Genomic DNA, 24,342 nt, shown 5'->3' on the forward strand with positions numbered 1-24,342 from the left:
CCCAATAAAAAGAAAAACAGGCATTTCAGCTCCCAGTGGAAAGACAAGCCCTTGGTACAAAGATCAAAGGTGGGCTTCATAAATAGCGATCGCCGTTCGAGATTAGTTTTCTAATCGCCTTCCCTTCTCGTGGCACAAGGGCGCTTCAAACGTGTGTGTGCTGAACCATTTCTTTGCTGAACTCCTAACTAACACGACCCGGCGATAAAAGACAGGAAAGGGCCCAGACTGAGAGGGCGATTGACGCTTTATCGCTACGAAGAGGCGGCGGCTGGGCAGCTCCTAGGAGCGGGTCGCTTTGAATAAAGCGGCGGCGGCGATTGGCTGCAAAGCACGTGGTGCACGCCTCGCCGGAGAGCGCCGGGTTGCTGCTGCTGACCCGGGCGGCGTGGGGCAGAGTCCAGCCGTGGGTGCAGCACCCGCCGGAGGTGGGGAGGGAGGACTGAGGGGGCGGGAAGCGCCAGGGGCTCGAGTCTTTCTGGTCCACTGCCACCGAGAAACCCTACGGCCCGGCTTTGCCCAACCTTCGGTGTCCCCGGAGTGTCCAACCTCGCCACCGTCCTCCCTCCAGATATCCCACCCGGCGCGCGGGCTGTGCGTGCCCACGGCGCGTGCCGCGGACACCCGGCTCGCCCCTCGCCGCCCTGTCCTGAGCATCAGGCGGGCTCCTGCAGCTCGGAGCGCACAGCGAGGGGCTGCGCTCCCCGGCCGAGGATCCCTCAGCACCCGGCTGGGCTAGAGACGCAGACACACAGACGCAGGAAAACTTGTTTTATTCGCGATCCCCGAGGGTTGCAGCTGCTCTTGGCTGAGATTCCGCGTGCGCTTTGTCTCTCTCCACTCGCCACAGCTCCCTCCCCCGCTTCCTCTCACGACTAACTCCCTCGACACACTCTCCTCCGACTCTTGTCCTCCTTCCCTTCCTCCTCCTCCTTCTTCTCCGCTGGCCGCATTCACGCGCTTCCTCCCTCCCTCCCCTGGTGTCACTTTTTGCCTACGCGCCCTCTCCCCTCCCCTCCCCTCCCTTCCCCTCCCTCCCCGCCGCTCCGCTTATAGCCGGGCGCTGGGCTGCCGGGCGCAGAGTGCTCGGGAAGCCGGAGAGGAGGCGGTACGGCGGTGGCGCTGCAGAGGCCGAGTCGAGACGCCAGGCGGCCGCCGGCGCGCAAGGCGCTTTCCAGCTCCCTCCCGCGAGGGTACAGCCCGCCTCCTTCAGCGGCGCCTGCAGCCGCGGGCTCGCTCTCGCCTCCGGAGCTCAGTCCGGGAGCTGCTCCGCGGGTGGCGGGCGCAGAGTCCGCGACGTGGGGATCGTGAGGCCGCGGCGATCCGCCCGCGGTAACCAGCCCGCGAGCCAGAGTTACATGCGCGCTCCCTTCGCCCGGTCAGTCGCTGTTGCTTCCTGGGGCTGAGACGTCGGCTCCGTCCCCTCCCTACCCGGTGACCGAGGCAAGAACCCAGCCGGTCGTGCACTGTGGCTGGTCGCCACTGTTGTAAGTCTCCCCTACCGCCGCGGACCTGTTGCGGGCTTCAGGGGCTACCTGGCCTGCGGGGTGTGATCGCGAGGGGTGTGTGTGCGCCCCGGAGCCTGGAGCTCCGACTTAGGCGGCGGTGGGGAGCTGTTCTCGGGGCGGAGACCTGGTGTCCACCGCTGCCCTCCCACAGCAAGAAGAGCCGGGCATTGCTGGAGGGGGCTCCTCTCGGTGGCGCGCCGCCCGGGCGAGCTGCTGGAGAGCTAGGAGCTGAGCTGGAATACGATCAATCCCCCCCGCACCTCCTCCCCCTCCCCCCTCCTCCCCCCCAGCGGAAAGAGCATTGTCGAGCGCGCGGGATCGTTGGTCCACGTTGCACCCTACCCGGCACGGTGAGCAATAGGGCCACGCGCAGACACCCCTAGTGAGGGCACGTTAACTGCGGCCAGACGTCTGTAGGGAATGAATGAAAACTGGTTTCTGAAAAATTACTTTTTTCTCATGGAAGTATTTAGTCTTACCATGCTTAGTTTCGAAGGATAGGAATTGGTGGGCAGGGTGGAGATGAACAGTTGAACTTGGCGTGTGTGTGGTGTCGCCCTCATAGGCATGGCCAGAGTGTTAAAGAGCATTACAGGTGTTATAGAGGACTGTATAGTAAAATGCCTTTCTTGTTAACAATCTCTTTATAATGTTCCGTTGTTATCAATAATATGAATGTCCGAGAAAATCTGCCTAGTTTCTCCTTTGATTGCATTGAGATCAGGTTTAAAACCCAAAGAAATGTGACACGCCGCTAAGTATTGGAGGCCCAGAGCCTGGTTAAAGAGCATTAAGTGAACTGAAGTTACTGTAGCTAGAATCCCTTTTGATGTTCGCTGGTAATAGCAGCCCTTTTCCCCTTCTTTGTAGAGGCAGGTTAAGTATATGTGTGCGTTTTTTTGCCACTTAACTTGGCATGCAAATATTATTTCTCTGGGGGCTTAATAAAATGCCAGAAGGATGATTCATTTCATGTTGAAGGTGTGTTTAGTGGCTGTATACGTGGTTTCTGCTGATGTTCTCACATCTGCATAATTTTAAACTAGAAGGCAAGTCGTTTCCCTTGGGTCTTCAAGTTTACCTTTTATTTTAATCAAATATTGCTGCAAGATTGTTGGATTTTGACTGACACACTTCTCCATCTGGGTGGCATCCAAGGTGACAGGCTAGGCTCTTTCTGCTGGCTTTATGAACCTACCTGGGAAATACAGGAGCATAAACACAGGATGCAGAGAGATGCAGATCCTATATCCCAAGGTCTTCTAAACTGTTTTGTTAAGCGTAAGCCTGGCTGTGAGTGTTGTTTTACACTGCTTAGGGAAACGCCTTCCGGGCCGGTTGGGTGTAATTCCAGCTCAGTCTGCAGGCACTTTGGTGCTTATGTACCTTGTGCAGCCTCATTCTTCTGTCAGAGCTGCATTCACTGTTAGCCGGAAAGAAGGCAACTTTTTTTTTTTAATTAATTAATTAATTAATTAATTAATTAATTTTTGGCTGCGTTGGGTCTTCATTGCTGTGCGCAGGCTTTCTCTGGTTGCTGTGAGCGGGGGCTACTCTTCGTTGCGATGCGCGGACTTCTCATTGCGGTGGCTTCTCTTGTTCCGGAGCATGGGCTCTAGGCGCGTGGGCTTCAGTAGTTGTGGCACACGGGCTCAGTAGTTGTGGCGCACAGGCTTAGTTGCTCCGTGGCATGTGGGATCTTCCCGGACCAGGGCTCGAACCCCTGTCCCCTGCATTGGCAGGTGGATTCTTAACCACTGCACCACCAGGGAAGCCCTTTTTTTGTTGTTTTTTAATTGAAGTATAGTTGGTTTACAATGCTGTTAGTTTCAGGTGTACAGCAAAGTGATTCATTATATATATATTATATATATATAATATATATATACTTTTTTAGATTATTTTCCATTATAGGTTATTACAAGACATTGAGTATATTTCCCTGTGCTATACAGTAGATCCTTGTTGATTATCTATTTTATATATAGTAGTGTGTATATTTCAATCCCAAACTCCTAATTTATCCCTCCTCCCCCTTTCCCCTTTGGTAACCATACGTTTGTTTTGTCTGTGAGTCTATTTCTGTTTTGTAAATAAGTTCATTTGTATCTTTTTTTAGGTTCCACATATAAGCAATATCATATGATATTTGTCTTTCCCTGTCTGACTTACCTTGTATGATAATCTCTAGGTCCATCCACAGGAGGCAGCTTTTGAGGTTGCTTTGGAAGCATTAGCTTAAAAAAAAAAAGCACAGCTACTCGTTTGGAATTCTTGCACCTTTCTGTATAAGTCATAGGAAGATTTATACCATCTTTTGAGGTTTAGGCTTAAAATCTTTCTCAAAGAATTTCAGCTTGAATGTACTAATGCAAATGATGACTACAGCAGTAGAACAGCAGGGATGCTAATACTGTTTTAACACATTGGAGAACCTAGTGTATTCACATAGGGTCCTGTCACTTGCTCTTAGGAGCATTGGGCATTGGGTAAAATGGACTAGACCATAGAGGCTTAGCTTGAGGGTTGCGGTGATGCTTGCCTTCTCACCATCTGTCAAAGCCCAAGTCACTGTGGAGACTGATGGGTGCTTCATAAAGGCTTCTTAACACCAGAGCCCTAGGACTCTGTCGTTTATTTTCTTCCACTAAGTCATGTTTACTCACAGTGAAAAGTTACATGCCCAAAATGAAAGAAAACAAGTTGCAACTCCTAATAGTATGAGGCCTGTGTGTCAAAGGCAAGCTAGGTACCTGCCTCTGTTGTTTTCTGCGCCTGCCTTGCCTCCGCTGCTCAGGTTGAAGGAAACAAGCAGGCCTTGGGTTTCAGCTCTGCCATAAGGACTGGCTGTTCCGTGTTTGGAACAGATACTGTGACCACGCAGTTTACCCTCCTGGGATAGACAGTTTCCCTAGGAATCCTTTGACAGGCAGGTTCTTGAAGCTATTATTTCTTTGAAGTAACAGAAGGGTAGGGTGAAAAAGGAAAAAGATGGTTCAGTTTTTGAAGATAGGTGATAGGCATGTCCTGTATCTTTAGCCTACAGTTTGATTACTGAGGAAAGCCAAAGAGAGCCTTCGGTTCTGCTATCATTGCCGTTTAGATACTGAGGAGAACACTCTAGTCAGCAAATAAATTCTAGAGTGGCCCTAAATTAACAATGGCAGGCAACACACGTACACACACACATATGTGTTTTGATTTAGATAAAGCGACATTTGCATTTTGGACTCCCTAGATGCAGGTGCCACCGTTTGCAGGTACACAAGAATGGTCCTGGTGATGCCCTGTTTAATCAAGAGAGATGGGTGGATACATCCTTTGTTCTCGCAACTGGTTTTCTAAGATTTGATTTAAAGCAGGGAGAACAGAACAACAGAACTCCTGACTTTGCTACTCAAAATATTCTTCCTTTTCTGTGCCCGAATCGCCACTTTGGAAGCTGTCCGGAGCAGGAAAGGGGAGTGGTGACTGTGGCCAGAATCTCTCCTGTTTCCACGATAGCTTGCTGATCAGTGTATGGTTGTGTTTATATTGGGGCTCTTTCAGGATGCTGTAGTAGTAGAGGTGTCTGGTCACAACTTATTTGTAATGATAAATAAAGGTTTGGTCATTTTAGAAGTTGGCCTGAGCCTGTGGTTTTAATGTTACGTTTCCCATTTACTGCACTTACACTTTGGTAAGACACTGGGTCTTACCAAAGGAATTCTTGATGGAATTAATTAGTAGGTATTTGTTTTACACATGGCTTTATGATGCTTGCATAGGGCATTAAAGCCTGTGCACATCCCAGCGTTACGAGAGCTGGAGGCCTGGCATTTCAAGTGGCCAGCAGTGAATCAGCTGGACCAGGGCAGGGAGCTGTGAGAATGAGACCTTGCTCCTCTTGGCTTTTGCTGGCTTACATTCTCAAGGACTTCAATATCCTGCAAGTTGGCAATCAGGTTTTCCAAGATGAACCTGCTCTTAAGCAGTGATTGTTTTTTTTTTTTTTTTAAACAGTGTATAGTTTAAATAGCTCAATAGTATTATAATAAGTGTCTTTCCTTATAGGTAGGTAGCCATCTCTGACTTTGTATAGGCCTGACTGTCCATTATTCAGAACAGTAGGGTGGCAGGGCCAACAGCGAAGTGTTCTGTTTCCTCTGTCCAAAACAATTGCTGGTTTGGTTCGGCCGTTCTGAACACTGATAGCATCAGGTTCAATAGTTGTGTTTTGTTTTTCAGGAGTGGAAACAAAATGTCCGTCAGCGTGCACGAGAACCGCAAGTCCAGGGCCAGCAGTGGCTCCATTAACATCTATCTGTTCCACAAGTCCTCCTACGCGGACAGTGTCCTCACTCACCTGAACCTGTTACGCCAGCAGCGTCTCTTCACCGACGTCCTTCTCCATGCCGGAAATAGGACCTTCCCGTGTCACCGGGCAGTGCTGGCCGCGTGCAGCCGCTACTTTGAAGCCATGTTCAGCGGCGGCCTGAAGGAGAGCCAGGACAGCGAAGTCAACTTCGACAACTCCATCCACCCGGAAGTCTTGGAGCTGCTCCTCGACTACGCTTACTCCTCCCGGGTCATCATCAACGAAGAAAACGCGGAATCGCTCCTGGAAGCTGGCGACATGCTGGAGTTTCAAGACATCCGGGATGCCTGCGCTGAGTTCCTAGAAAAGAACCTGCACCCCACCAACTGCCTGGGCATGCTGCTGCTGTCTGACGCGCACCAGTGCACCAAGCTGTACGAGCTCTCCTGGAGGATGTGTCTCAGCAATTTCCAGACCATCAGGAAGAACGAAGATTTCCTCCAGCTGCCTCAGGACATGGTAGTGCAGCTCCTGTCCAGTGAAGAGCTGGAGACGGAAGACGAAAGACTTGTGTACGAGTCTGCAATTAACTGGATCAGCTACGACCTGAAGAAGCGCTACTGCTATCTTCCGGAGCTGTTGCAGACGGTGAGGCTGGCTCTGCTGCCGGCCATCTATCTCATGGAGAATGTGGCCATGGAGGAGCTCATCACTAAGCAGAGGAAGAGCAAGGAGATCGTGGAAGAGGCCATCAGGTGCAAGCTGAAAATCCTGCAGAACGACGGCGTGGTGACCAGCCTCTGTGCCCGGCCCCGGAAAACCGGCCATGCCCTCTTCCTCTTGGGAGGACAGACTTTCATGTGTGACAAGCTGTATCTGGTCGACCAGAAGGCCAAAGAGATCATTCCCAAGGCCGACATCCCCAGCCCAAGAAAAGAGTTCAGTGCCTGTGCAATCGGCTGCAAAGTATACATTACTGGGGGGCGAGGGTCTGAGAATGGAGTCTCGAAAGATGTCTGGGTTTATGATACCCTGCATGAGGAGTGGTCCAAGGCGGCCCCCATGCTGGTGGCCAGGTTTGGCCATGGCTCTGCTGAACTGAAGCACTGTCTGTACGTGGTCGGGGGGCACACTGCCGCCACTGGCTGCCTCCCGGCCTCCCCCTCAGTCTCTCTAAAGCAAGTAGAACATTATGACCCCACAACCAACAAATGGACCATGGTGGCCCCTCTCCGAGAAGGGGTCAGCAATGCCGCAGTGGTGAGTGCCAAGCTCAAGCTGTTTGCTTTCGGAGGTACCAGCGTCAGTCATGACAAGCTCCCCAAGGTTCAGTGTTACGATCAGTGTGAAAACAGGTGGACGGTCCCGGCCACCTGTCCCCAGCCCTGGCGTTACACGGCGGCAGCTGTGCTGGGTAACCAGATTTTTATTATGGGGGGAGATACCGAGTTCTCTGCCTGCTCTGCTTATAAATTCAATAGCGAGACTTACCAGTGGACCAAGGTGGGAGACGTGACAGCAAAGCGGATGAGCTGCCACGCTGTGGCCTCCGGAAACAAACTCTACGTGGTTGGAGGGTACTTTGGCATTCAGCGATGCAAAACCCTGGACTGCTACGATCCAACGTTGGACGCGTGGAACAGCATAACCACGGTCCCGTACTCGCTGATCCCTACTGCGTTTGTCAGCACCTGGAAACATCTGCCCTCTTAGACACAATGCATCCTAAAGAGAGTGAGCGTAAGGTAAGAGTCAGTTTAGCTGTAAGTATCCGTATAGTTGAGCTAGCTGTGTAAGCCCGTACATGAGTGAAACAGGCTCCATATAGCGCATCTTACAGAGGTTCCACATGAACTACAAATAAGAGCACTTGTACCCCGGAACTTAAACACTTGTGTTGACCACAGCTGCAACCCCCCAAACATAAGGCAGTGGTTCTCAGCCTTTATTGGGCCTCAGAGTCTCCCAAAGAGCTTTTTGAAACCTGCCCACTCCAGAGGCTGGGTTTCATTAGGTCTGGGTGGGACCCAGGCATTAACATTTTTAGAAAGTTCTTCAGTGATTCTAATTACGGCCAGGTTGGGAACCTTGTCTCCCGAGCCCTCCCTGTGTGCCAGCAGCTGGGCTGTGTGTTTCCCATGGATCATTTCATTTGGTCCCTACAACAACCCTGTGGGATATTATTATGAGAGCACTTCATAGATGAAAACACCTGATGTACACAGGGGTTAAGTAAGTTGCTCAGGTTCATAGGGCTTAGCAGGCGGAAGGCTTGGTCAAGACATCAACCCAGGCAGTCTGGCTCTGGAGCATAAGCCCTTGAGGTCACTCCGAATGGCTAAACTTGATAAACCTCACATTGTTATCACCCCAGGAAATAATTGTCGATTTTTAAATTTAACTTCCTCAAACCCTCTTTAGAATGAAGTGGGGTTTAAAAAATTGAATGCTGAAAATTATTCCCATTGTATTCTGTCCAGAATTATTCATTAGCTTATTTTAAAGGTTTTTCCTTCTTCCCCACCCCCCAAAAATAGCCCCCTTTAGGGCATTTATTAACTTTTGAGAAGTCTAGGTCTGTCCTTATAAAAGGTTGCACCTGCATTGTATAAGCTTGTCTGATGTATGGACACACTGAGCCATCTAAACTGCCCTTCCTGCAGCTTTTCAGAGTTAATCAGTCAAGCTGACCCCATTGTCAGGGCGAACAAAAGTTGTGTTTCTGTGTCATATATCTGGGTACATAATGGTTGTCTTGTGTACTTAAGAGTATATAATACTCTTGGCTCAAATAATTAATAGGCCTACACAGTTCAGGGTTCGGGAAGCTAATGGCCGCTTTGCTGCTGTTAAAATAAAGCATTCTCAGGATTGGCCCTGGAATCACTTAAGCATATCTAAGTGTAGCACAGAACACATGGAGTGGATTGATTTGTTTTGGTGACTAATGGGCTCATTACTAATAATAAGAGAATAAAATTTAAAAATCTGCTTTGGAGGAACTGCTGGGAAAATTAACTCCTTCCTTGGAAAGGTTTGGTTCTGTGTTCCCTAGTATGTTTCACACCTTTGAAGGGGACCTTCTAGCAAAGAGGGGTTTGGACTCATTTGTCTTTTCTTTTCCTCATCTCTTACAGCTCATTTAGAAACACCAGTAAAACTGGCCTCCCTTTCACATGTAATCGTTCTGTTTCTTTCATTGCTTCAGTTATCTCCTCCAGCCCACTACAGTTAGTACAATTCTTAGTAATGTAATGTTTTCCTGGACTGAGACTCCTTCAAAGGAGCAGGAACTGTCAGAACCGTCCTCTGGGGAGCAAATGGGGCTACAAACTGGTTTTTGCAGCCTTGCTGGCATCTCAATAATCCTGAATAAACAAATGCTCTGAAAGGGGTTATTTCATTTGCGATATGAATGCATTACTCAACTCTAAAGAAGGTTTAAAGGACCTTCTAGGCAAAAGCATCAATTAGCAGTGCACTAAATTGGGTGTTGGTCCAAAACTGACTATATTTGCATAGGAGAGCCTTAAAAATTGCCAGTGATGGTGGCGGTACATCCAAATGGTAACTGGCTGGCATCCTTGGAAGTGGCTGGCATCCTATATGTCATATAGGTAGAAGAGAGAGAGACCACATGTACATTCTGTTTCTAGCTGTGGAGTCTGGACCTCTCTGCACTTCAGAGATCCTTTGTCAAATGAGTGATTCAAATTGTGATTTCCTTAAGATCTGTCCCAGTTCAGACTTGGGTGAACTGATAAATGAGGAAAAAGAAAAGAAAGGCGTGAAAATACCTAGCCAGTGCCTGGTGCATATTAAGTGTTCAATACTCGTATTCGTTCTTTCCTCCCTTCAATTTAGACCTTAGCTCGCAGTGGGATTAGCTTTGTGTGTCATGCGAAAATCAGGTTTCTTTGACTATTATCAGCTTGTTATCTTTATACTTCATTTTCGGTACCTCCTTTCTCAGCCCAGAGTGAGTATGTTGGCAAACACTCGAATTCACCGTCTCCTGGGTATTTGAACTTAATCACACATGTCCGGTCCCTGGGAAATGGAACAAATAAAGTGTTCGGTTATATTCGAAACAACATCCCCTCTGCCCTTGGTGCTCTTAGCCAGAGAGTCAAGCACAGAATAAGGAAATTCGACAGGGCCAGTTCGCCTTTTTAAAGGGTGGCGTGGGGCTGATCAAAGCCACTGTTGGAGTTTCCGACGGAGAGAATGTTGGTTTAAATTTCTAAAGTTTACTACACACAAGATAGTGTTAAAACACTTGAGCCGGATGGAGTGACTTAAAAGAGGTGCCGTGTAGGTATCAGTCCTGAGGCTGCAGACGCTTCCGGGACCTGGCTTCGCCCTCCACACATAGGTGCTACCTGAATTAATACAGTGTTAACGAAAAGTTTCCCTAGGTCTAAAAGCTTATCCACCAAGGAAATTTTAACTCTCTACAGCTGCTCCCAGCTGCCGGGAAGGGACAAAGAGGAAATTACTTCTGATTTCGCTCCATTTTCATGGTGCTGTGTGGCCCCCAACTTGACGGCGTTTGGATTTTGGTTTGCTTTTGTTCCCGGCCCCCCTTTTTAGTGGTGGTTTTGTTTTGGGGTTTTTTTGTTTTTCTGTTTGAGTATGCAACCTCTTGACATTTCATATTATCACGAGATACATTCTTTAGGCCTAATGTTGCTGTAGAGGTTTCAAGGAGGTGAGGGTGGGCGATGACACCCGTAGTCTAAGGAATGTCTTGAAAGCTTGAATCACCGTTACGAAACTGCCAAAAGAAACAACTAATGAAGTGGATCAGACTTCCGGACACACAGGAGCAAGAAGTCAGTGCAAGGGATGAGCACTCCTCCCGAATTCCCTCTGTCTGTACTTCGAGTTTCAGCACTGGGGCTGCAGACTCTTATGCTAGGGCTGGAAATGGGCTCCAAGAACAGATAGGGTGAGCATTTGAAAGACAAAAGCCCTCTGCAAAGTCTCCTTCTGTAAAATTAGACTTAACTCAACGGGAAGGACGGGTGGTGTGGGGAAACAGCAGCTCCCATGAAATGTGCAGGCTTCGTGGTTATGGCACCTTGAATTTATATTCACGTTTGATGGCGGTTGATTCTGTAGCTAATAACACTGCATACCACAGCCCGAGTCTCCTAAGTGTGGACTGATGAACTTGGAGAATAAACTCCAGCCCTGGGCTGGTGAGGCCTGGTATGCTGTCATGTGAAAGAAAGCGAGACTGATTTCTGCCGTAATGAATAGCAGAGATGCATTTAAATAAGAGGATTAATATGTCTGCCTTCTATATGGTGAATAAATTTAATTTGGAATCCTTTATGGTAAATGGGCCCAAGGCGGGCGGCGTGGGGGTGCGGGGAGGGGATTGGCCAAGGAATCTCTTGTGACCCTCTGGTGATCACTTTACAGTGGCTCTGTTTAACTGTGGAGAGGAATTATGAATGTGGGAAGCAGAAGAAGGCAACTCGTAACAGCACCTAGATGTATAGGTTTGAATTTTAAACGTATATGTGTTTAGGAAAGAAGCAAAGATCTTTCTTCGGATACCCTGGTTTTTGTTGGGCCATCTGCATGCATGAATGCACCTACACCGAATGTGTAATTAAGACCTTTGGAAGCCATATCGACCTACTCTGTCCCAAGTTTAATTTTTTTTTTCAGATTTTGAGACTAACAAAAAATTTTCCTTTTCCTCTAGTTTAGCTGACTCCATCCCTCAATGAGACAAGATGGGATCTCTACTTTGGAGAGGCCAAGTTGAATGAAGAGAAAGAAAAGAAAAAGGAAAAGAAGTGGCTACAGTCCAATCCACCACACCTTGTAAATGCTTCTAACTGGACTTGAAGGAAGGGGGGAGGGGGAGGGGGGGTGGGGTTTTCAGTGCAAGAGGCACATGGTTTAAATATGAATGAACGAACCTGTGATCTAGTCCTTGTCTTGTAATTGTGGATTAATGTCAGCATTAATCAGCCCCTCAAAGGGAGAGAAAAGCCGGCCCTTTTCCCTTGCTGTACCATATTCGGCATTTGATTTCCATGGGTTCCACCATTTATGTGTAAAATTTGAAATGGTTGTCACCTCTCTCTGAGGAGCAAGCTTGAAGCCTCCACACCAGCTGCTGTTGGAGATTGAAAGCCCGACTGGGGGGCCTGGAGGGACGCTTGCTGGGCTGGCTGCAGAGTGAGGACCAGTGGACTCCACGATAATCTCCGAGGGGCTGTGCTCCCCAGGAACGTTTCTGAACAATGGGGACATTGTTGTAGTTGTTTGGTAGATGTTCTTTTCTATTTATAAGTGACTTTAAACTTTTCCTTGGCTGGTAAGAAATTTGTTGTAGATTTAGCTATTTATTGTTTGAGGCCTGCATGCTGAAACAATGCTTACAGCTGTCTTCACGTGTATGGACGCGTGTGAGTGGTTGTACGTTTTGCACAATTTTGTGGCTGTTATGATGTAATCTGCTGCACAGAAGTGAAAACTTTGGCGTTACAATTAGGAATATAACTGGAGGGTGGGTTGGGAAGGGTGGGGGGTGGGATTTTGTAAATGTCAAGACAGGGAAGGATTACAAGACAGAAACTTAAGTTACATCCTAGAGGTAGAGAAAGCATGAAGGTCATTTTTCTCAGACTCATCAACTTGGACTGGGGTTTTGTGGGCTGTGGTCCTGCCAATGGCTCCTGGGGCAAGAGGAGGCTTCTTTCTGCCCTTCTCCTTCCTGTCCGATTCACTTGCTTCAATCTCAGCTACTGAAATTTGGAAAAAGGACCAAATCGCTCGGCAGTTGTTTTTTTTTGTTGTTGTTGTTTTTCTCCTCTGTGTAATATCCTGAAGTCCTGGAAAATGCTATGGACTAGTTCTGTATATAGGGCACAGGTAAAGGCATTGTCCAAAGTTTATTTATTTATCTATTTATTACCCTATGAGAATGCTTGGCCATAACCACAGTTAACAGGAGAAAACGGAACACTCACCGATGGAAATTAATTCACTCACCGGATTTACTTGACCTGGATGGGTCCTTCTCTCTTCCTGCCGTAGGGTTTAGCAAGTGCTAAAAGTTCTCCAAGGCAATATTCACATGGGTACAATGTATACTTTAGTGCTCCCTCTTAGGTAAGTCTCTAAAAGAACTCTTTGGTGCACGAAAGTGACACATGTGGCCCCCAAACACCAAAGAATTGTAAGCAGTGGCCCTTGCTGAGAGGCTTTCTGGGAGAGTTGGGAATCAGTTGTGAATACGTTCTTTGCTAGTTCAAGTGCTTGTTTCCTAAACACGTGCCGTGATAGTTATTAGTGGTAGACTCATAGGTGCTTCCTCGCAGGTGTCCGGGGAAGCTCAGAATTTGCAATTCGCACTGCTTTCATTGCTGTTTCTCTCATTACCGTATTTTAGAAAATAGGGTTTAAGACCAATAACCTTTGACATCATGTGTTTGCATTGTCTAATGACAGATGAATCCTTCACATTTCTCTCCACCTGAATATATTAGACTAACTGTACATGTCTGTACGTGCCGTGAATAAGTGGGTTATAGTTGGACCAAAATAAATGAACGGTTGGAATCAAAGGGTCTCAATACTTTGCGGTAGTCAGCCCCTCGCTTCTAGATGTGTTCTAATCCAGCGGTCCCCAACCTTTTTGGCACCAGGGACCGGTTTCGTGGAAGACAGTTTTTCCACGGACCGGGGTGGGAGGCGTGGGGAGCGGTTCAGGAGGTAATGCGAGCAGTGGGGAGCAGCGGGGAGCCACAGATGAAGCTTCCCTCGCTTGCCCTCCGCTCACCTCCTGCTGTGCGGCCCGGTTCCTAATGGGCCTAGGACCGATACCAGTCCACGGCCCGGGGGTTGGGGACCCCTGTTATAAACAATGCAAACGTCTGATTGTACCCTGGCAGTATATTGTAGCAGTTACGGCTCCGTAGTTTATGATGCAAATCTGCCAACATGTGGGTGTCACTGCGTGTCTTTTGAAAGCAGGGTGAATTTTTTGCAGTTGTTTCAAAGTTGTGGTCTGTCCTTGAATTCTCTATTAATTGCTGTGTGTGAGCCAGAGGGAGCTGTGGTCAGGGTGGGCCCCCAGCCTGCAGGGAACTTTCTGGACTCCCCGCTCTTTGAATTGATGGAGGCATTTGGGCTCACTACTTGACCATTCTCACCCTGTGAAACGTCCTACACTTTGAAGCAAATACAATTCACAGCACAGTGCACACAAAAACCTTGGCATAAGACAGAGAAGGTTCTTCTTATTCTGTGGACTGGTTGCTGTGGAAACGGATAACAAAGGGCAGCCTTCCACTTCTGGTATAATTGTGTAGCCCCCTTTTCTCTGGGCTTGACACCTGTCTGAATAAGAATGATTAGAGCTGAATAATATCCCTCTCTTGACTATTGAATATGTGGTTCACATACAAAACTGTATAAGTTGAAGAAGTAAAGTGTTCGTGTTCATATGTACTTGTTTGCTACTACATTTTTGAGGTTTTGTAAAACTGTTATTTTTTTTTCACAATGTGAAACTGAAGGTCAAATAAATTATTAGAGATTTTCTCTTCATCGTGAATATGGGTCTTTATTTGAATGCAACATAATTTTAGGCATTGAAAACTTGTGCTTTTTCTAGTTTAATCCAAAAGAGGATCATTTCAATTTTTTTTGGATGTCTTCTATTTCACCATTTAGTTACGTCCATTTATGAAAGCAATTTTGCACATTAAATAATTAAAATTTTTGACCTTTTAGAATATTTAAGCAAACCAAAACTACCTCAGTTAGGGCTATTGATAGCTTAGAATATAAAGTCATGTACTATGCAATGATGAGACAGCATACTTAGTATATAGAAGGAATTTAGTTTCTATACTCATCATGTGGGATATATTTTGATAGGAAAGCTGTGAGAGAAGGGGCTGTAGTTCAATCCTCTTTTCATCTGACATGACCTTAGAATCACTTCAAGTGAGTGGAAATATGTGCATATTATTTCTCTGAAATGGCACAGAAAACCACACGTTTAACCCCTCTGGTATACTTAGCTTCTTCCAAGTGGAAAGCCGCCATCCCAGCTGGCTCATTGTAAAGCCAGAGGAAGCCTCCTGCTTCCGTCTCATGACGGCTTCGTGTCACAATGAGATGCTCCTTTATCACTTAGGGTGGACCCCTTGTTGTTTTAATGGGCAGAGCAACATTGGGCATAAGCTTTTTTGGAGAGGACATAAATACTACCTAATTAGAAATCTAGGAGATCTCACAAGTAGGCAGAATACAATTACCGCCCTTGGACTTTGACCAAGATGCCAGAGCAGATGCCTCAGGTTTTACAGAAGCATCATTCAGTTCTGTGCTGGGTGAGGCTGGTCTAGAGCCAAGCTTTGAGAATAAATGACTCTGACAAGAGTCCTCAGACACCTTCGTGCACGGTGCTGATGACCCATGGAAACCCTGTTGATGACACCATATATGACACCAGTCCTCAGAAGGGTTGAGAATAATTCACGTAGAGATGATTGGGAACCGACTTTTCATTCTCGGGAGTTTTTTTTCTTTATCATCTCAGTTGGGATGTGTAGACAGATTAAAAGAAGATACTTCAAATTCCTAATTTTCAGTTGTTTGGAGATTCCGGTTCATTCAGAGATTCATGTCACCCCAAGCAGTGGCTGGATTCGTTTGGATTGCCTTCAGCTGCATGTAATAGAAACCTGGCCATGGTGGTTTAACCACAGTGGTGAAACCCTTTGGAGGCTGGCAGTCTACGGCTGGGACAGTATCCCTACAAGGTCATCAGGGGTCTGCAGCTCTTCTTTTTGCCTTGGCATCCTGGGCATGGGCCTTTAGTCCTCACGCTTACAGGATGGCAGCTGTACCTCATGGCATTCCATGTGCTTTCTAGGCAGCAAAGATGGGGACAAAGGGGGAAGAAGTATGTGTCAGATGCACCTTACTTTTTCTTGGGACAATAATAGTTTTCCCAGAAGACCCACCTAGGAGACTTACACTTATCTCTCATTGGCCAGAATTGGGTCTCATGAACTTCCGAAGAAGCAAGGGAGCCTGATAAGAGGAGTACTTTTATGGAGGCATGCTGCCTCACACAAAAGGTGATTTTTGTTGGCAAGGGTGAAAGGGAGAACAGACATTGCTGCCTAGGGTCTGTCACAGTGGATAATCCAAGGGTCAGCTTAAACAATAGCCCCGGTGATTGAGTGATTACGATGTGCTGGGACTGCACTAAGGACGTGTCCTTCATCTCTTTTAATTCTCACAAAAAATGCAGGTAAGTACCGAGAGGTTTCTTAACGTCTGTAAGCCTCAGCTCCTTCCTCTATAAAATAAGGATGATTAATATTCTCTAATAGAAACATTTAATAATATACATTTAAGCACCAAGCCCAGTGCCTGGCACATAGTAGTTTCTCACTAATTTTCAGCTGTCATTTTTAGACGTGCTAAACATCCAATAAATCAAAATCTGAGTGCTTATTCTGTGTGAGGAATTGTGTTAAAAGTTTGTATGTCCATCGCCTTAATTGATCCTTACAAAAATCCAATGAGAACAGGCACTATTTTTTTTTCTTGGCCACACTGTGTGGGATATTAATTCCCCCCCCCCCCCGCCCAGGGGTCGAACCCATGCCCCCTGCAGTGGGAGCACGGAGTCTTAACCACTGGACTTCCAGGGAGGGCTTGAGAACAGGCACAATTATTACCCCATTTGATAGATTAAGAAACAGGTTTGGAGAGATTAACTTGCCCAAGGGAGTGGTGAAGCCTGGATTTCAAGGCACACTCTCTGACCTGTCCAGGAATGTGGAGAACGGTGATTCATGGGGCTGAGCCTGATTGTGGGAAACCCAGGGCTGCCCATGTCCGTTGTGTCTGGGAAGACTTGACTTTGTGACACGGGCCGAGAAGGTTGCAGCTGGTGAGTCCCACCCCTGGACACCAGGACTAAAGAAGCACAGGGAAAGAATCTGCCCTCCAACTCACAGTGTTTCTTGACAACAGGCTTCTAAGATTCTGATTGAGGAGAATTTTTAAAATAAATGGGGGCCCTGGGTGGTTGTTATACTTGATCATTCATTAAGCTGTACACTTAGGCTCAGTGTACTTTTTTGTTCATACAATGTTTATTGCCTGAGAGATTGAATATACAAATGGACAATGGCCAGAGCATAATAAAAGTAGAACTCTGACCCACAGTCTGCAGCAACCAGCGCAGGAAACCAACCCCATTATCTGCGGTAACCAGCCCAGGATGTCAGCCTGCAATCTGCAAATCAGACTTGCCAGGAAGTCAGATTACTATCTCTAGCAACTGGTCCCAGAAGCCAAACAATAACCGTGTTAACGATTGGCCCCAAACAGCCAGGACTTGATTAATAACTTCCAGCTTCCTTAATTTTTGTTACTGCTTCCAACTTGGGACCAACCAGAAAAAGATCAGATATGCCCCCCTAACTATCACATAGGGTACCTAGTTAGCCTGCTTCCAGCTTCCCTAGGCCACCAGCCTTCAATCAGGGCATATCTGAAACCTTCCCTTTTTTCCACTTACACAGCTTTCCCACTTCTGAGCCTGCCTTTGAGTCTCTGCCAAAACCAAGTGACAGTGGCTGACTCCCCTGCTATAGCAAGCTCTAAATAAATAGCCTTTGCCTGTTCTCATTTGGTCGGTTTTTGTTTATTTTGACAGGCAAATGTTTGTTCAATAAAAAAATTAAATACTTCAACAAAAAGGTTCATAAAAATGAGGTGGGAACCAACATTTTGGGTTCTGGGCAAGCTGGGCTTTCAAAGGGATGTTATTTTCATCCTGAATGTCAGAGTAAGATGAAATGTACACAATACATATAGTATGAGAAAAATGGATTTTGAGTTAATGGGGTTGAGATTAGGGCATCTGGTTTGCCAAACGGAGAGCAGTGGCTTTGTTTGGGAATATTTTGAGTAAAGTGAGAACACTGAAGTGAGTTTTATAGTTGTATTCATGGTGCACATGAATGTATGAATAAATGAAAAAACTTAGCAGTTAATTCCTGGTCTTGCCTGTCACAAATCTTAAGTGCTTTGCCTGTCTGACACATACTTAGACAAGCCATCTGTCCTGTATTTGAGTTTAATCATAGACAATGAATTTTAAAGCTCTGTTATTTGTCCGACCTTGGACTGCTAAAGGCAAGACCTAACTTTCAGAGGGAAAAAAAAGTGTACATTAAGGCATGACTAGGAATTAAAAGCAATTTGACTAAGTAAATTACAAATCTACCATAATCTCATCCAGCTCTGCTTACAACCCAGCTTGCTTTGTGAATCCCGGGAAAACCAAATGAGACAAAGTTTCTGTCTTTCTCTCTCTGGTCCTGTTTCCTTGGCAACCATAATCTTTATCTGCGCAAAGATGGGGGACCGCATCGAGGAAAGGCAGTTGGAGGTGCAGCCAAGTCTCTCGCTAATCCTTGTCTTCGGTTATCAGATGATTTGTCTTGTTACGAAAAGTGATTTTACACCCAGTTTTTAGATGCTGCTGGGAGCGTTTATCGGACATCCTAGAAGGGCTGAGGGTACTTGCTAATATTGTAGCTACAAAGAAGATGAAATCAGTAGACACAAATTGGGCACCTGCAAAGTGAAGGACTAAAATGTCTCTCTCTGAGGATCTAACTAATCTAGGCGCAAACTGTAAGTTGTAAACACCAGTGTCCCACTCGGTCATCTCCACACATTCTGGCCCAGGCGTTGCTGCCACGAGAACCATTTTGAGAGAACAGATCTAGGAATTGTACTCACATATGTCTGCTCTGAAGGGAAGGAAGGGAGAAAGAGGAAGAAACAGAAGAAACCCCGGGGAGACGCGTCTGGTGGGTGGTGGTCCACCTCACGTCCCTTTCTGGTACCTCCTGAGAGTGTAGCTATTCAAGAGGTGGAGGGGGTCAGTCAGCACCCTTTCTCAAAACGGAAATACCTCAGCTCCACTGGGGGGCTGTTAGTCATTCCTCCCCTCCTGTGAATCAGGCCACTCTGAGGGTGGCCGGGGGTTGGGAACCCTGGGGGGAGCGCCTGCCTGAGGGGGGCTCGAACAGGAAGACACACCCAGGGGAACACTGGGAGTCAGGAGGCCTGTTGGTGAGTCAGTAGCAGGTGGGAGAAGGATGAGAAAGGCAATATTTTACTTCAAAATGTTACAGTTAAGGAGGAGGGAGGGATAAATAGGCAGAGCATGGAAGATTTTTAGGACCCTGAAACTATTCTGTATGATACTATAATCATTGATCCATGCCATTCTATATTTTCCCAAACCCATAAAATGTACACCAAGAGTGAACCCTAACAAACTATGGACTGTGGGTGATGACGATGTGTCCTTGTAGGTTCCTAACTGATACAGGCTGTAACAAATGGACCACTTTGGTGGCGAGGTTGATAGAGGGGAAGGTTGTGTGCTGTGCTGGCCAGGGGAGCGGGTAAGGGGGTATGTGGGAACTCTGTACTTTGCCCTCAATTTTGCTGTGAACCTAAAACTGCTCTAAAAAAAGAAAGTCTATGGGCTTCCCTGATGGTGCAGTGGTTGAAAGTCCGCCTGCCGATGCAGGGAACACGGGTTCGTGCCCCAGTACGGGAAGAACCCACATGCCGCGGAGCGGCTGGGCCCGTGAGCCATGGCCGCTGAGCCTGCGCGTCCGGAGCCTGTGCTCCGCAGCGGGAGAGGCCACAGCAGTGAGAGGCCCGTGTACCGCAAAAAAAGATAATAATAAATAAAATAAATTAAAAAAGAAAGTCTATTAAATGCCAAAAAGTAAAAAGAAACAAAAGGAGTCTTTTAAGGATGTCAAATAAATTGTTAAATCTAATAAAGTATACAGTATATATATATATTTTTTAAACTGTTACCATGGGTGGACTCCATGTATTGGAAAGAGAGAAAAACCCTCCTCCCATCCCTGCATTCATTGTCCTGAGACCCAGGATCAGCCCGCCTAGCGGAGGCTTAGGACATGGAGTCATGATGGGTAACTGGGGAACCAGCCACCAATTATAACATCGCCGCTAGGAGGATTTGTCCCACATTCCAAACGGCGAACTTAGAATCCACACTGCTAGAATTGACTGACTCACAGGTTAATGACAGTCAGTATTTTAGCAAATACCTTGAAGTGAAGATCTGCACTCACAGTGTAAATGCTGATTCAGAGATTTTTATTTCTGCACAATTTTTTCCTCCACAAGACTTTGTGTTTGAAATTTAATTACTGTAATATATTCTTATTTCCACTTTCAGGTATTTCTCTGGAGCAGAAAGCTAACTTCATACGTGGCAGTGTGGGTGTCCAAACGCCCATATAACTAGAAATTCATTTCGTCATCCATTGGATCATTGGCTAGGAAAAAAATTTAAAAACAATCAGAGAAGGAAGGGATAATAATCTCAGGTGGAAATGTAGAAATGTTCAGAGATAAACCAAACCATTTGGGAAAAACAATGGGTCTTTCAGAAAGCTCTGGTGGAGCTGATTAAAGTTAGCAGCGGGAAGCAGAATGTTTCTCTCTCGGATGACATAGGTGGGCCTTGCTGGCCTGGCCTAGGGCAGGCTCCTTGAGCTTTCTGTGAAGAGGCACCTTTCCGCCTGGGCATCGCTGGGGGTGGAGAACGGGATGGGGCACAGAGGCACCATGGAGGCAGGTAACACTGCCGGGTGCCATTTGCTTCCAGCAGACCAGAGAGAAGGCTGTGAGGAGAATGGGTCTGGGGGGTGACTGCCTGTACAACCTCTGAATGCACTCAGAGCTTTTCTTGCCATCCAAGAACCATGTCCAAGGGCAGAGAACCACAGAGTCCTGGGGCCTCTGGGTTGGCACTGCTTGTGCTCTGACATTCAACATTCAGTGAGTTACTCAGGCTGGGTGGAGATCCCTTCCTCCTTCTGAGAGCAAGGGATGGGCAAGAACCCTCCTTTTGCATCTCTGAGAAAGCTTGTAGTGGCTCTTTCAGAAGCAGAGAGGAAAGGAGCCACCCTTGAGGTGGGAAGGGGAAGTTGTAATTGCACCTGGAGACTAGGGGCCAGGCAGCAGCCCTCAGTGGGGAGCAGAAAGGGGGAAAGCAGAGACAGAGAGTGGAGAAGACCTGCCCACTTCTCCTCTCCGGGGTTTGGCTTACGCATGAACACCCGTGTTCACAGGTGGACCTGGAGAGGTATCAGAGTCTGTGATGGGCATAGCATCGGTCTCGGTAACCTACAACACTGGATAGGATCTGCACGAAAGAGAAGTGGGATGAGTAGACAGAGCAGCTGGTGCCTGACACGGCGGCCCCTCTACCCACTACCAACAGGAAACGTTAGTGTTTAGAAAAGTGCTTTCCCTCCTTCCTGCCTTGCTTCCCAGGGGTCCGACCTGGGATGCAGTCTGAGTGCCATCCCCGCCTTCTCTGGTTGTCTCCCCTTATTCTTCACAGGCCTTTCTCCTGAACGTCTCTTGCTGGGCTCCTCCTGTCTTGACGTCTGCTTCTCGGAGGACCCGACTAACTCAGGAGGGTTACAGCTGAAGGCTAAGATTGAAATCACCCCCTACCTGCTATCTCACCCCGTGGCCCTGTGATTTCATGTGGGCCAGGCAGGTGTAGGAGCAGGTGAGAGAAGGTTTGGAATAGGGATGAGATCACCCCAGTGGCCCAGCTTTCAGTATGTCACTTTCAGAGGGATAGTTTCTTCACTTTCCTTTTTATATTTGGGGGGATGACTAAATGATTTTGAAAACTTCCTAGCATTTGGCAACAATCTGTGAGCAGAGTGATATGATTGCTCTGCTCACAAACAAGCTGCAATTTTAGGCAGGATTTTCAGAGCATCTCAGTGTCTAACAACTCATGAAAACTTGGCGGTAATTTCAGGATGCCTAACATCTGCTTAGTTCATTTTGTTACAAGTCACCTGGGCAAACACTCTTCCTCCCTCTGCCCCATAAATGAGCTTATATCCAATTAAGACATTCTGGTTAATAGCAGCAGCAATCATCCAGGGGCAGTCTACAACAAAGCCTTAAATGCAATGGCACTTCTCCATGTTAACAAAACCAAACCATTACTTTTCTTTTAGCTCAGATGGACTATTTGCTAATGTCTTACCAGCTCTCCCAGCTTATTCTTTGAGGAAGAAACAGCCTTGGTTTCTTTGAGAAGAGACTACTCCTTTGATCTGGGGGTTTTGAATAAAAGGATTTGGGAGGCATTTAATGTGCATTTTACAAGAACGTGGTTTCACCACAGCTCATCCCTTTCTGATCGGTTTTAAAAGCATGACTATCGCATCTATTCAAGATTTTCCAGTGGAGACCTTTGAGCATGGCTATGAAATAGATGCCGAGCAGGCCGAGTTCCACAGTTACTTCTCCTCCTATTTTTCCCCCCAGCTATAATGTTACTCAGGAACTGCATGGTGATTGAATGCACCTGCAAAGATCTTAACAGCTCTAGAAGCAGCAGGAAGCCCACACTGGTCACCTTCAGTTTATTAAATATCCTGACCCCCTAGCAAGTGTTTTTCTTCAAGGTCAGTTTTCTGTTGTCGGGATATAGAATTGGAAGATGACCGGAGGACAGCACCTTGGAAGCTGCCCCTAACGGATGCCAGTGTCTTGTGCGCTGCGCTCCCATCCTGCCTTAGGGCGCCCGGGACAAACTCCACGGGGCAGGGGTGACTGAAAGTGGTCTCAACTGGGGCCCCACGGAAGAGCTGAAAGTTCCCTTTCAGTGCTCATCACGGGTTTTCTCTCTCTACCCCAAAGACAAAGCTTTCGCAATATCATGGGATCGGAGCTGATTATCGCTCTGGGGTTTATATTCAACCTTGGATCCTGACTCTCAGCCTGTGCATAATTTTCTGTGGTGACAAAGTTTATTAAAAAGCTGACACATTGTTTTCAGCCTTCAGTTCATCTCTGTGATTCACTTTGAAATTTTAAGAAAGGAGGAGAAGAAACCATATTAGTCACAGGAAAAAAAAGTTTGGGGCCTCCCTTTCTACACTGTAAAGTTATTTGTGATTGAAGAGTTATCGAATGATTCCGCTAAGAAGGTCCCCTTCTGCTGAAACGTTAACAGCAGGAGATGAAGTTAAGCCTTGTCAGCGTGCCATCCTTCACCCACTGGAAATGGTGCAAGGAGCTAAAGTAGAATCACTGACAGCCACAGGCCTTGCTTGTCACAAGCTCATCCTTAGAATTTTAACTGAAGGAGAAATGACAGATGATGAAGAATACATTTTTTAAGTCCAGAAAAAAGTGGACTGGACGGTTTTCATGTGGCAGCTTGATAAAAATAATTTCAAACTTCTTTTTTTTTTTTTTTTTTTGGCGGTACGTGGGCCTCTCACTGCTGTAGCCTCTCCCGTTGCGGAGCACAGGCTCCGGACGCGCAGGCTCAGCGGCCATGGCTCACGGGCCCAGCCACCCTGTGGCATGTGGGATCCTCCCAGACCAGGGCACGAACCCGCGTCCCCTGCATCGGCAGGCGGACTCTCAACCACTGCGCCACCAGGGAAGCCCCTCAAACTTCTTTTTACCAAAATTAAAAAATCTAAGTAACTCTGCCTGTTCCCTGTATAGTGTGATGCCTAAAACTAGATTTATTTAGATATTAATACATACTCAACTTGTTATTTAACCTGTTAATCATAATTCCAGATGCGAATATTTTCCAGGGGATTTGAAAAAATATTTTTGGAGGTGAGGTTTGGGTCTTCATGGGCCGCCTATGGTGGGAGGGTCCACAGAAATGCACCAAAGACCTGAATGAAAGATGATGAGAACATGTTAGCTTGCTCCTGGGAAATAATTTTTATAAACCACCCAGCTTTTGAGAAATAAGAATCAAGGTAGGGCCAAGTTAAGCCATTGTGTAACAAATTTTTGGAAGCCTTGAAGAATGACTCATGTTTAAAAGCTGATAAGCAAGAATTGTTTGATATTTGGGACATACCTTTCCACAGAGAAGGTGTCATCCTTGACGGGTGAACTTTCTGCGATGGCCTCTAAAGTGCTGTGGCCTAAATGCAGCTGATCCATAATACCGTCCTTGCTTGGATTCTGATAAATTTGGTCATGGGCTGGAGCACGGAGGGTCAAGCATACTACTGAATCTGCAACTTGCATTTTTCTTATAATATGTCATTGACTTCTTTCCATGTGAATATTTTTCTAATCTTGCTTTCTTTTCCTCTGGAAGCAGGCTGGGCATCAGGACCTTAGGAATATAGTAGGCACTATGGCCAAGTTTTTTTTTTTTTTTTTCGGTACGCGGGCCTCTCACTGCTGTGGCCTCTCCCGTTGCGGAGCACAGGTCCGGACGCACAGGCTCAGCGGCCATGGCTCACGGGCCCAGCCGCTCCGCGGCATGTGGGATCTTCCCGGACCGGGGCACGAACCCGTGTCCCCTGCATCGGCGGGCGGACTCTCAACCACTGCGCCACCAGGGAAGCCCTATGGCCAAGTTTTATATATCATTCAACAACAGATATACCCAAC

At 47.0% G+C, this 24,342-nt stretch overlaps 1 protein-coding gene across 9 annotated transcripts; it reads left to right on the top strand.

The window, feature by feature from the left end:
- Window positions 1-373: 373 nt before the first annotated feature.
- Window positions 374-14,382, top strand: ENC1 (ectodermal-neural cortex 1). 9 transcript variants are annotated; one of them, XM_032627531.1, is made up of 3 exons: window positions 374-1,487; window positions 5,736-7,550; window positions 11,525-14,382. In XM_032627531.1, the coding sequence occupies exon 2, from the start codon at window positions 5,749-5,751 to the stop codon at window positions 7,516-7,518; it is 1,770 nt and encodes a 589-aa protein (XP_032483422.1). In that variant the 5' UTR covers window positions 374-1,487; window positions 5,736-5,748; the 3' UTR covers window positions 7,519-7,550; window positions 11,525-14,382. The 9 variants fall into 9 exon arrangements, 8 of the variants coding, with proteins under 8 accessions (XP_032483422.1, XP_032483425.1, XP_032483424.1 ...); XR_004349291.1 differs by having other exon boundaries at window positions 1,057-1,487; window positions 5,736-10,756; window positions 11,525-11,590; XM_032627534.1 differs by having other exon boundaries at window positions 1,057-1,487; window positions 11,530-14,382.
- The last annotated feature ends 9,960 nt before the right edge of the window (window positions 14,383-24,342 follow it).

This window comes from Phocoena sinus, chromosome 3 (genome assembly GCF_008692025.1).
Source record: "Phocoena sinus isolate mPhoSin1 chromosome 3, mPhoSin1.pri, whole genome shotgun sequence".
NCBI lineage: Eukaryota > Metazoa > Chordata > Mammalia > Artiodactyla > Phocoenidae > Phocoena > Phocoena sinus.

Bases quoted from the DNA above. Each gene is read 5' to 3' on its own strand.
- ENC1 (XM_032627528.1), top strand. From the start codon at position 1,359: ATGCGCGCTCCCTTCGCCCG. The intron at 1,379-5,735 runs GTCAGTCGCTGT...TTTGTTTTTCAG, and splicing joins ATGCGCGCTCCCTTCGCCCG to GAGTGGAAACAAAATGTCCG.